Source organism: Lutra lutra, chromosome 2, assembly GCF_902655055.1.
Source record: "Lutra lutra chromosome 2, mLutLut1.2, whole genome shotgun sequence".
In the NCBI taxonomy this organism is placed as follows: domain Eukaryota; kingdom Metazoa; phylum Chordata; class Mammalia; order Carnivora; family Mustelidae; genus Lutra; species Lutra lutra.
The window spans coordinates 142,226,440-142,238,787 of NC_062279.1; the positions used below are offsets into that span (position 1 = coordinate 142,226,440).

At 45.5% G+C, this 12,348-nt stretch overlaps 1 protein-coding gene across 1 annotated transcript in view; it reads left to right on the plus strand.

The window, feature by feature from the left end:
* Positions 1 to 12,348, plus strand: part of FAM193A (family with sequence similarity 193 member A) — a 163,925-nt gene that overhangs the window by 112,804 nt on the left and 38,773 nt on the right. The window contains 5 exon segments of the mRNA XM_047718668.1: positions 2,698 to 2,775; positions 4,204 to 4,316; positions 4,446 to 4,688; positions 7,123 to 7,276; positions 7,393 to 7,572. Coding sequence (XP_047574624.1) covers positions 2,698 to 2,775; positions 4,204 to 4,316; positions 4,446 to 4,688; positions 7,123 to 7,276; positions 7,393 to 7,572 — 768 coding nt within the window.

Here is a 12,348-nt window from a genome sequence, read left to right on the forward strand (position 1 = left end):
TGTGTTCTGTTCTGTCTGATGGTTTCACAATTTATTCCCTTCCCGTCAAGTTTACCCCTGGGGCTTCTGGGGTCGGAGCCGTCCAGCTGTTGGCATTCCACCCAGCACCCTGAGTCCACGTCTCCTACGAGTAGCTTTGTCTTAGCTTCTGGCGTTTGCACTGTTGGTTTGGTTTCAGTTAGAGCCCTTGGCTTTTCATGAGGGTGTAGTGGGCGGCTCTGTCTGCTGCTCTGGCTTCACGGGGACGAGTGTGCATGCTTCCCTTGAAGTCACAGGCCTCCCGTGAGTATTGGGGAGTTTTTAGCAAATTAAGGAAGTTCCTTTCTTCTTGCTTACTTAAGTTACAATTTTTGTAAAAAACAGGAATAGATATTGAATTCGATTATATGGTTTTCTTCTGTGTGTTTTTCTCTATCAAGTAAGACATTAGGTTTCCTAATTTTGAGACATGCTTGCATTCCTGGGATTAAAGCCTACTAGATTATGATATATATTCTATTAATTCATTATTAGATTTAAGTTGCTAATACTTTATTTAGGATTTTGGGGTTTGTATTCTGAGGCATCATTGAGTGTTTGTCTTTGAGGCCTTGTCTGTTTTGTATGAAGGTTATGCTAGTCTCATAGAATGCATTTAGAAACTTTCCATGTTTGCTTTAATTTTCAGGAATACTTTAAGTTTTCTTTTCCATAAAGGGATTGATAGAATCCACCCTAAAACCTAGGGCATGATCTTTCTTTGCAAGGAGGAGGAATGAGGATTATGGGTCTTGTACCACCTTTTCAGTTCATGTTAAACTTTGTCATCTGTTTTGGGTTTCCTCCCTCTTGAGTGAGTTCCACAATTGATGTTTGCCTAGAAGATTGTCCACATTGTGGAGACAAGGGATGATGAGTTTGTGCTCAGAGGGGAGTGATGAAAGTCAGGGGAGTGGTGGCTGTGGGAGAGCTGTTGTGCTCCCTGGCCTGCCTTCCTGGCCCACTTTGCTGAGAGAGCATCTTCTGTGCCAGAAGGAAATGCCATGCCCTCGGCCAGGAGGGTAGCAAAGGACGGGGCCTCCGAGCCATGGAGATGTCCACAGAAGCCAGAGTCTGGGCTGTTTGGTTCCATCTCAAGAGCTATCTAATGTTGACTCAGCTTTTCAAACATGTTGGGCAGGCTCAGCAGAATAGCCCATGAACCCCTGGCTTGCAGTGTTTCTGTGCAGGTGAAAGTCTACATTGCACAGATCCTTCCCTCTGTGGGTTAAAGGAAACCTCTGCCCGTATGTGTCCTGCCTCATGCCCACTTTGTTGGCAGGGCCTTTTCTTCCCTGGGTCCGCCCAGGAGGGAATCTGGAGAACCAGTGTTTTGGGATTTATTGAACACATTTGCTTCATCTTCCCATTAATTTCTGCTTTTACTTTACTTTCTTCCTGCTTTATTGGTTTCTCATGTTGTTCTGTTTCTTTGGCTTGTGTGGAACACACACGTTTCAATCTTTTCCTCTGTTTTGTTCTCTCAAACGCGTTGAAGTCTGTACATGTTCATCTATGTGTTGGATACATCTTCTGTAATTGATTTGCAGGGCTTTCATTGTCAGTGATTTCCATGGACTGTAATTTCAACTTTGATTTCTTCTCTCCTAGTTTAAACTACATAAATTTTTTTTCAAATGCATGAATTTTTTTTAAATTATTCTTTTTTTGGAGGGTTTATTGGTAATATTTTCTTGCCTGTGGGATTAAATATTGTCCTCCTCTCTTTTTTTTTTTTGTTCTAATAATTTAGAAGATACATATCTCATATTTCTCTTGTTAGGAATTATTCTTAAGTTTTCAGTAATACAAGAACACATGTAGATAAACATCAAGACTTAATTGTTTCATAGCCTCTCCCACCTCAGTAAAACTATACCTTGAACCCATCCTTAATTCCCTATTCCTCTCAAAGTGGTTTCTTTTTTAATTGTGGTAAAATACACATAACAGAAAACATACCATTTTAACCATTGCTCAGAGTCCAGTTCAGTGGCAGCAAGTCCGTTCCCACGGTAGCGTGCCTGCCCTCCCCCCTTCCTGACTCCTCCTTGTCCTCCAGTCCCTGGCTCCCCATATACCTGCTGTCTCTGTGCCTCTGACTCTGCTAGGGGCCCCGTGGGCATGAAGTCATACACAGTCTGCAGCTCAGGCTGCTTAGGGCTCTTCGCGCGCACTCCCTCACACGTCTTCACGCTCTATCTTGGGCACAGGCCAGTATAGGCTGAATGCTCACTTACCGCAAGAACAGCTTCAGCTCTGGGACCTTCAGTTCTTTTTTTTTTTTAAAGATTTTATTTATTCATTTGACAGAGAGAAATCACAAGCAGGCAGAGAGGCAGGTAGAGAGAGAGGAGGAAGCAGGCTCCCTGCTGAGCAGAGAGCCCGATGCGGGGCTCGATCCGAGGACTCTGAGATCATGACCTGAGCCGAAGGCAGCGGCTTAACCCACTGAGCCACCCAGGCACCCCCTTCAGTTCTTTTTTAAGTGTGAGCTCCTCCATGTTTCCCATGTGAACAGAACCCGTGAAGGAGGTGGGGCGCCGGGGCCACAAGTCTGTTGTGCCTTCCTCATCTGCAGGGGGAGTGACTTGGGCACCGTTTCTGAGGTCTCCCTTTGCAGAAGCCTGGCTGGCTCTTGCTGGCACTAAGGTTTTGTTGTTTGCATCTCCTTCCTAGATGACAATGAAAACCAAACAGCACATGCTGACGGAGGACTGGGAGCTTTTCAAACAGAGGCGATTCATTGAGGAGCAGGTGAGGCTTGGGGGCGTGGGGGGGCTATGTGCCTGCGCAGGGAAAAATACCATTCCAAGGCCGCACTGTGGGTCTGCTCCTAACTAGTCTCCCTTATCCATTTCCTTCTCTTCTGTATTTCTCAAGGAAAATCCCATTTATCGAGTGACCACACTAGCCCACAGCCACCCAAGTCCCTAGTGTCTGGTCTTGGAGGGAGCTGGTGCCGTCAAGTCACAGAGCTGGAAGCCAGCCTGCTCCCCTCAGGCCCAATTCACAGGCCTCCCCACATGGGCCTGGGCCGAGCTTTCAATGTAGCTGCTGACAACACAGCTCGCTCCCTCCTTCCCTACAGACTTCCCTACCCCTCTGCACCTCCCTGTGGCTGGCTGGGAGCCTTGCCCCGATGGCCTCAGGGCACTCGACTTTAGAAACTTGACTCCGTTGATTCTTCTTCACAAGCTGGCATCTTTGTCTCCCCCTTCCTCAGGCATTGGTGTCCCTTCCCCCATTTTGGTGTCCTTGCCCCTGTGGTCTCCACCCACACTGGGCTCGCTCACCGGCTCCCATCCCCCAACCCTTCCTGTGTGGCGTCTAGCCTATCAGATGGCCCTTCTAGCACCACTCATCCCGTTGCCAGAGCTGGTCTGTAGGTTTCTTCTCTGCAATCCCCATGCTTGTCTTGTCGACTGGTAGGTAGCTCCTGGATCTGCACCCAGTGCAGTGCCAGTCCTTGTTCCTGCAGTGGGTGTTCTCCCCAGCTGGCCATCCTCCCACCTGCCTGCTTCTGTCATGTGTCACAAATGCCTTTTAACTCGTGGGCCATCTAATGCTGCAGCTCTTCGTGTGCGGGCCTGTGTGCCTCCAGGCTATTCTGTTGGGCACACCCCCCCCCCCAACCTCTGTCCCATCCCCCAAGACTCCCTCCTGCTCAGCCCAGGGTCAGCCAGGCCTTCCAGAGGTGTTTCAGTGATGCCTGGCTCAGTGCTCTGCTCCTGACGTGGATGCCCTCTTTGCCTCTGACAGCATTACCAACAGTGCTTCCTCTGGGCCCTATGTGGGCCCGGCACCTGCTGCTTTTCTGCCAGGGCACCTCCCACATCATGGTTTCCTCTTCCAGGGTCTAAGCCCCTGGGGGGCTGCGGTTTAGCTCTGCGCTCCTGGTCCCTAGTGAGAACCGAGCACACAGCTGATTCCAGGTAAAGGCTGGGTGTCTGCTGGTGAGGCACCAGCCAGGGCTTCCTGCTCCCTGGCCTTTGTGAGGCTCAGGCCGGTGGCTGCCATGCATTTCAGGTCTGCCCCTTCCCGGCCCTGTCCCACTCTAGGAAAACTGTGGTCACTGGCTTCTGAATGAGCATGGCACCCAGTACCATGATTACAGAGAAGCTGGACCACCTGACTGGGAGCATGTCTTGCAAAGTTAACTTCTCATTTGATGGTTTCCTCTAGCTAACCAACAAGAAGGCAGTCACTGGCGAGAACAACTTCACGGATGCCATGAGGCACATGCTGTCGTCCCGGCTCAGCATGCCCGACTGCCCCAACTGTAACTACAGGAGAAGGTGAGCCTGCAAAATTGTGTGGGGGTGGCGGGCCCGCGGGAGCCACAGCCTTGGCCCGGGCGCCGAGCCCGACAGAGCTCTGTCTAGCTCTCTCGGATCTCTGGGTAACTGTCCTTCGTTCCCACTCAGATGTGCTTGTGATGACTGCAGCCTCTCACACATCCTCACTTGTGGTGTCATGGACCCCCCCGTCACTGGCGACATCCACAGTCACCAGCTGCCCCTCCAAGTGGATTCCGCTCCTGACTATCTCTCTGAGATGCGTCCACCTAGCGTGTCCTCAGCAAGCTCAGGGTCAGGCTCCAGCTCTCCCATTACAATTCAGCAACATCCCAGACTCATCCTCACAGACAGTGGCTCTGCACCAACTTTGTAAGTTGTGACTTTGTAATAAGATTTCAGAAATTTACGTAACCCAATGATGAGAAATATGGACAGTAATGTCTACAGAAGTATGGATATCATTATAGTGCTTTTCAAGAAAAAGGATCCTTCATTTTTTTAAGCAACTTTTAAAATATGAAATCAGTAAACCCAAACTTTGACACTATTTCATTACATGAAAAAAAAAAATACGGTAAATTTATAAATGCCAGTAAAGAAAAAACCATGTTGGTATGCAGGGAAGTGTCTCTTCAGTTCTAGCTTCATGTTTCCCATTTCGTTTGAGGGTGATCAGCCTGAAGTTCATTCCGCCTCATTGTCCGTTCAGCATTCATGCTTATTCCATGTCTTGCTAAAAACTCAGAAGATCACTTTAGCAAGAGATTGAAAGGTTCTGTTTTCCGTGTTCCCACATTATCTAGAAGTACATTTTGTATGAGCGAGGGGGCTGTGCGGTCGTCGCCAGTTCACACTGTAGGTGAGTGGCCTCACATTTTTTCAGAGTTGTGACCCTGTCATTTGTTGAGGCTTTCCTTTCGAACTTCTGGACAGGTTGCACATGGATGTGTGTCTTTATTTTATTTAGGTAAACTTAGGTTTGCATTTTGCTTATCATAGAGCGTGCAGGTGTCAGGAGCCCCGTGGAGGCGATGGCCGCCAGCGTGGTTCCCCATGGGAGGGATTGTGGCCCTGACCTCAGGCTACTCAGCGACTCTCAGATTGCTCACCACCTCCATCTGGATTTCTCCTGACGACTCTGAGGCTTTCCTTCAGAGTCTTGCAGTCCTCAGTATGGATCTGGTCTCAAAACAAAATAATTCTGAAGGGATTGGCCTGAATGCCATGACTCCTTTGAGTTCGAGCTGCTTTCTAGACCTGAATACCCTGTGCTCTCTCTGGGGCCTGTGAGGGAGGGTCGAGGGTTTCCCAGCTAGCTGTTTGGCAACCTCTAACTAAAAACAGACTGAAATTAAACACATATGGTGTTTAAATAAATGTAAAAAAAAATTTATGTTGGAAAAGCCCATCCTTGCTACTTTGTCACACTGATGTCAGGTGTGGGCTTCTGCGCTGTGTTGCGCAGTGGAGGAAGTGCGCTGGGGTACCTTTGTCTGTGGGCCAGGACTGCCTGCGGCTGTGCTGGACCTCTGGTCCTTCAGCAGCTAGGATTAATGTCTTCCAAACATGAACTGTAAGGACTTGAAAGCCTCCGTTGTTGCCTTTGGTTTGTGTCATCTCTTTCTTGGTGTCAGCACTAAGTCGGTTGGAGAGAATCGTGTGCCTGGAGTCTCTGTGCCACAGGGCTGTTTGGTTCTCGGGGGCCCTAGGGGAGCTGTAGCCTGCCTTCATTACACTGAGCAAATGACTCAATCACCTCATGTCATCTGTGACTCGTGGTAGTGGTGGTGATGTTTCGGGAGTGGGTATGAGTGTTGGCCAAGGCCACACATTCCATCACCTCAGGTGCCGCGGGCCTCAGGAGACCTGAACAGCCTTCACCTGGTGGGTACTGTGGGTACTAACCGTGGTGAGCTCCAGGTTACGGCATATTGTGTTCCCTCTTTTTCCAAAAATGGGAAGGACATCTGAGTTGAGCAATTCTGGACACTCTACTAAATCTGAAAGATCACCAGTTTGTAGGATTTTTCCTTCTGGAAGTTATTGTATGCAGAGCTAAAGACGGACTGAGAGGCATGTTTATGGTCACGGTGGGCTGACCACAAATGGTCCATGCCCTGCACAGTCTGCCCTGATGTGGAGACTGTGTGCCCGCCCTTGTCACACCAGAAAAGCCTATGTTTGAAGTGTCCTTCATTAGCTACAGCCTTGAAATTTGCCTACTAGTTTTTTTTTTTGGTTTTTTTTTTTTTTAAGTAAATCTTCCATTTGCCCATTGTTTAGATGTCTTGTTAAAGTTGATATTTAATTCAGATCACGAGTGACTTGTCGAGAGCAGGCCTTGTGGTAAAAAACTTTTAGTATTTTGTCACCTAAGTGCCTTTAAAGTTTTGTTCAACTGGCTACGTCTGAAACTTTGGTGGTTCTTTGTACTCCCTTTAATTTTAATAAAAAATTAATTGTGTCTGCTTGGAAATGGCAGCGAACAGTTGTACACTGAGCCACTTCAAGCCCAGTGGAAATGCAGTAATAATTAATCCGATTAAATTTTGGCAGTTTCCCAGATATTTTTCTTCTTTTGGTGTTTTGTTTTCCATTCTTCTGTGTAGCACAGATGGTAATCTTTCAGGCATTTTTCCCCCGGTGTTCAGGTTACCAGGAGATGTTACCAAGTGTGCGTGGTGCTCAGTGTAATATTCCCGCAAACCAGAACAGCCTGTAAAGGCAGCATCGGGCTCCGTGGGCGGTGTACTCCCTGTCCCCTGGTGAGCAGCCTCGTGGTGACCGTCTCTGCCTGTCTCAGTTGTAGTGACGATGAAGACGTTGCACCGTTGTCAGCTAAATTTGCTGATATTTATCCACTGAGTAACTACGATGATACCGAGGTGGTGGCCAGTATGAATGGAATCCACAGCGAGCTGAACGGTGGCGGGGAAAACATGGCCCTGAAAGATGAGGTATGGACACCACTTCTTCACAGTGACAAGAGATGGCATCAAGTGGTGATCTGGTGTCTTGTTTGTTTTAGTTCTTCCACTTTGAAAAGTATAAATTACGAAGTTTGTTTTTGAAGTCTCCTCAGGTAAGCAGTACCAGCAGCAGCTCTTCAGAGGCCGACGACGAGGAGGCAGACGGCGAGAGCAGCGGGGAGCCGCCGGGAGCCCCAGAGCAAGATGGAGCCCTAGGCAGTGTGAGTCCCAGGAATGAGGAGAGGAAAGCGGACAGTCCACCCCCGTCTTACCCTACTCAGCAGGTATGATTTCATTTTCCCAAACTTTATGTTTCGCTGAGGGTGTCTGTGTTTGTGTATATTTTCTCTAAACATGAGCATTATTGAATGCAAAATTGTGTTATCTTGAATAGCTTCTAAAGATTAGAACTGGAGAGGATTGAGGCCCACTGATAAAATACACAAACATGGTCCCTCACCCTGTTTTCATCTTGTTCCTCTTGCTTGAATCCACTCGACGGTCTCGATTTTGCAGCATCCGAGTCACTCCAGACAGTTAGCTGTCATAGAAGGGCTTTTTTTGTATGTAAAGAAGCAAAGGGAGGATTTTTTAAATAAATAAAATAATGGAATGTTAAAATTTCAGAAAAAAGTTGATTTTGTAAGGGAGGTTTTTTTCTGATGGAGGTCTGTTTTTCTGTTTCCAAAAGGTGAGTGTACCTCCGGCAATGACTCTTTTCTCTTAGAGACTCCTAATTTTATGAATAGATGCTCACATAGTTCTTTTTCTTTTTTTTTTTTTTTTAAGTTTTTATTTATTTGTTTGAGAGAGTGAGAGTACACACTTGAGCAGTGAGTAGGGACAGAGGGAGAGGGACAAGCTGACTTCTCAATGAACAGGGAGCCCAATGCAGGACTCGATCCCAGGGCCCTGGAACCATAACCTGAGTCAAAGGCAGATGCTTAACTACTGGGCCACCCAGGCACCCCGCTCACGTAGTTCTTAAATGAAAGGAAGAACAAATGATGGTCGGGTTGCTTGGCTAAATTATTTTCATTAATAGTCAGTATAGGTCCATAGTTGAAACAAGAAAGGCGATACAAAAAGGTGTTTCATTAAGAAGTCTGGCCCTAGCGTTGTTCACCCTCTGCCCTGCCCAGCACCTGCCCATCCCCAGTTCTAGTCCCAGTAGATAACCAGTCTTATTATTGTGTCCTTCCAGTGTTTGTTTATGCAAATGCTAATATTTATTCTTTCCCTTTTCTGTGACAAGGCTTATACTAATGCACACTCAGCCCCCCCTTGCTTTTCCTCTCAGCATTATATCCTGATTGATTCTGTGTGGAGCACACTTCCTTGTCCTTGTCTGTTGCCCTCTCTGTCTGCCAGCAGGTGGACATACCAGAATTCTCTTTCTCTTTTTAGTCCCTGCTGGTGGGCACTTGTGTTTGTTTCCCTTTGTTTTCCCTTTATGCTATTCAGTGAGCAACCTTGTACATCTGACCTTCCTACATCAGTAGGTCTGTTCCTAGGAGTGGTCACCAGTGGTGGCTTCTCTGGGTCTAGAGTGTGATGGTCTCCCCTGCTCCCTAGGAGAGGATGATGTCGTAATCTTGGGGTTTGGCCAGTCTGGTGAGAAATGGCAGCCCCTTGAGATTTCGGTCTTCCTTGCATTTCCCATTCCATCTTATTGTTGAGATGTCAGACTTCTTTTTATGCTATTATATGTATGTCCTTTATTAGTATGTGATTTGCAGAGATTTTCTCTGGGTCTGTGGCATGTCTATTAGTTGTGTTTTTGTGGTGTTGGTTTTTTAAAGATTTTATTTATTTACCTATTTGAGAGAGAAAAAGTACACGTGTGCATGCACACAGTGGGTGTCAGAAGGAGAAGGAGAGAGAATCCCAAGCTGACTCCTTGCTTAGCACACAGAATCACCTGAGGGGCTTGATCTCTCAACCCAAAGATCCCGACCTGAGCCGGGTGCAATGCTTAACCGACTGTGTCACCTGGGCGCCCCTGTCTGTTAGGTTTTATGGTATTTTTTGAAAAGCAGAAGTTTTTAATTTTGGTGAATTCCAGTTCCTCGATTTTTCCTTTTACAAATCATGCTTTTGATGTCATATCCAAGAAAGCTCTCTTTTGTTCTGCAAGATTTCTAACTTGAGCTCTCATTTAAGGTGTGGTTCATTTGACTCAGTTTTCCTCACAGTATGAGGCAAGGGGCTACATTCAGCTTTTTGCTACGTCTACATCCAGTTGCCCAGCAGCATTTGTTGACAGAGCCTGTCTTTTCCTGCTGAGTTGCATTAGCCGTTTGTTGAACATTGAGGGGCTCTAAATACATGCGTTTGCTGTCTGCACTCTGCATTCTCTGCTCCTTGGACCTCTGGGTCCTTTCCCGCGGTGTGTGTGACCTGCTTGGTAGTAAGTTTGGACAGCAGGTAGGGTCTGCCCCCCAGGTTGGTGGGCCTTATTGAAACTTATGTAGGCTGTTCAGAGTCCTTCATGTTTCCATGTAAGTGTTAGAATCAGCTTATTCTACAAAAAAACTGCCTGAATTTTGATAGAGATTGTATTGACTTCTTGAATACTTGATAGAATTCACAGCAGACTCTCTGGGCCTGCTCTCTTCTTTGTGAGGTGATGTAGATCACTTGGAGGAAAATCCAGTCTTAATGGCATTGCATCTGTCAGCCTAGGAATGTGCTGTTCTCTTTCCATTTACTTAAATCATCTTTAATTTCTTCCAGCAGTTAAAAAAATTTCTAGTCAGTGGGTCTTGAATGTATTTCTTAAATTCATTCTTTTTTTTTTTTTTAAATGATTTTATTTATTTATTTGAGAGAGAGAGAGCATGAGATGAGAGAGAGATCAGCGGGAGAAGCAGACTCCCTGCCGAGCAGGGAGTCCGATGTGGGCCTCGATCCCAGGACTCCAGGATCATGACCTGAGCCGAAGGCAGTTGCTTAACCAACTGAGCCACCCACGCGCCCCTCTTAAATTCATTCTTAAGTATTAGATGTTTTTGATTTTGTGAAAGTGGTATTTTCTTATTTCAATTTTCAATTTATTGTTGGTAATATATAGAAATACAGTTGATTTTCAGATATTTGTCTTATATTCTGCAGCTTTAATTCGTTTATTCTTTGGTTTCTCTCTCTCTCTCTCTCTCTTTTGGTTAGATTCCTTTGGATTTTCTACATGCAAGGTCATGTTGTTTGTGAATAAAGACAATTTTACTTTTTCCTTCTCAGTCTGGAAAGACAGCGTCTTCCTCTTGCTTACTGAGCTGGCCAGAATGTCCAGCACAGCGCGGCAGAGAAGCGGTACAAAGCACACAACTCTGCCTTGCTCCCGGTCCCGGGGAGAGTCGCCCAGTCTGTGACTAGGATGACCCCAGCTGCGCATCTGTCAAGGACAACCTTACCAGGTTGAGGAAATAAATCCTGTCCACTTCTCATTTCCTAAGAGTTTTATTGTAAACATATATTGGGTTCTCCAGATGCTCTTTCTGGATCTATTGAAATGTTCTTGTGGTTTCATCCTTCATTCTTTTACTGTGGTGTGTTGCACCAAGTGATTCTTGAATTTTTTTTTTTTTCCTTTTTTAAGTAGACCATGTCCAATGTGGAGCCCCACATGGGGCTTGAACTCAAAACCCTGAGATCAAGAGTTGGATGCTTAACCGACTGAACCACCCAGGCACCCCTGATTTTTGAATGTTAAACCAACCTTGTGTTCCTGGAATAAATCCCATTTGGTCATGGTGTATAAACTTTTTTTCTTTTGGTATGTTGCTGGATTAGTTACTAATCTTCTGTTAGGATTTTTGTCTCAGTCTGGCTTTGATATCAGGGTAATATTGGCCTCCTAGAATGAGTTGGGAAGTGTTTATTCTGCCTATATTTTCTTTTTCTTTTTCTTTTTTTTTTTTTTAAAGATTTTATTTATTTATTTGAGAGAGAGACAGTGAGAGAGAACATGAGCGAGGAGAAGGTCAGAGGGAGAAGCAGACTCCCCATGGAGCTGGGAGCCCGATGCGGGACTCGATCCCGGGACTCCGGGATCATGACCTGAGCCTAAGGCAGTCGTCCAACCAACTGAGCCACCCAGGCGTCCCAATTCTGCCTATATTTTCTGAAGAAATTTGTCTAAAGTTGAGATTTCTTAAATAGTTGATAGAATTTACCAGTGAAATCCCATGGGCCTGGTCTTATGGGAAGATTTAGAATGACTAATTCAAATTTTCTTTACTTGTTATAGGTTTAGTCAGATTTTCTATTTCTTCTTAATTTAAAATTTTTATGTCTTTCTAGGAATTCGTCCATTTCACCTGCACTGTCTCCTTTGATGGCATCAGGTGGTTTATTATATTCCTTTATGATTCTGTTAGTTCTCAGGATATGGAGTGATGTTAATTCATTAGTTGGGTAATTTTGTCTGCTTTTTTTTAAACCTTCAGTCTGGCTAAAGAATACCAATTTCTGTAAAAAAAAAAAAATTGGGAGTTTTATTAATTTTCTGTTTTTATTTCATTGATTTCTGTTCTAATCTCCATTATTTCTTTCCACTGACTTTGGGTTTAGTTTGTTTTTCCCTGTCTAGCTTGTTGACTCTTAAGTTTAGGTTATGGATTCCGAATATATGGACTTCCGAATATAGTGAGACCTGTTTTATGGCCCGACATCTAGTCTGTCCTACATAATGTTCTGTGTACACTTGAAAATAATTTGTGTTCTGCTCTCGTTAGATGGGGTGTCCTATGAATAAAAGTTTGGTCAAATTGGTAGCGTTATTCCAATTCTCTGAATCTTTCCTGATTATCTGCATGGTTCTAAAAATTCCTGAGAGACATACTGATGTATTCATATCACTGCCAGAGTGTCTGTTCCCTTTTCAGATGAGCCAAATTCATGCATTTGGGACAGTGTTGTTGGCAGTGTATGTGTGTAATTGTTACCCCTTCTTGATACATGTCGACTCTTTAGTCATTATGAGATGCTTCTCTCATCTGAGAGAACATTTCATCCCACCAGCAGAGTCGCTCCGGCAGCCGGAGGGTTACTGTATGCAT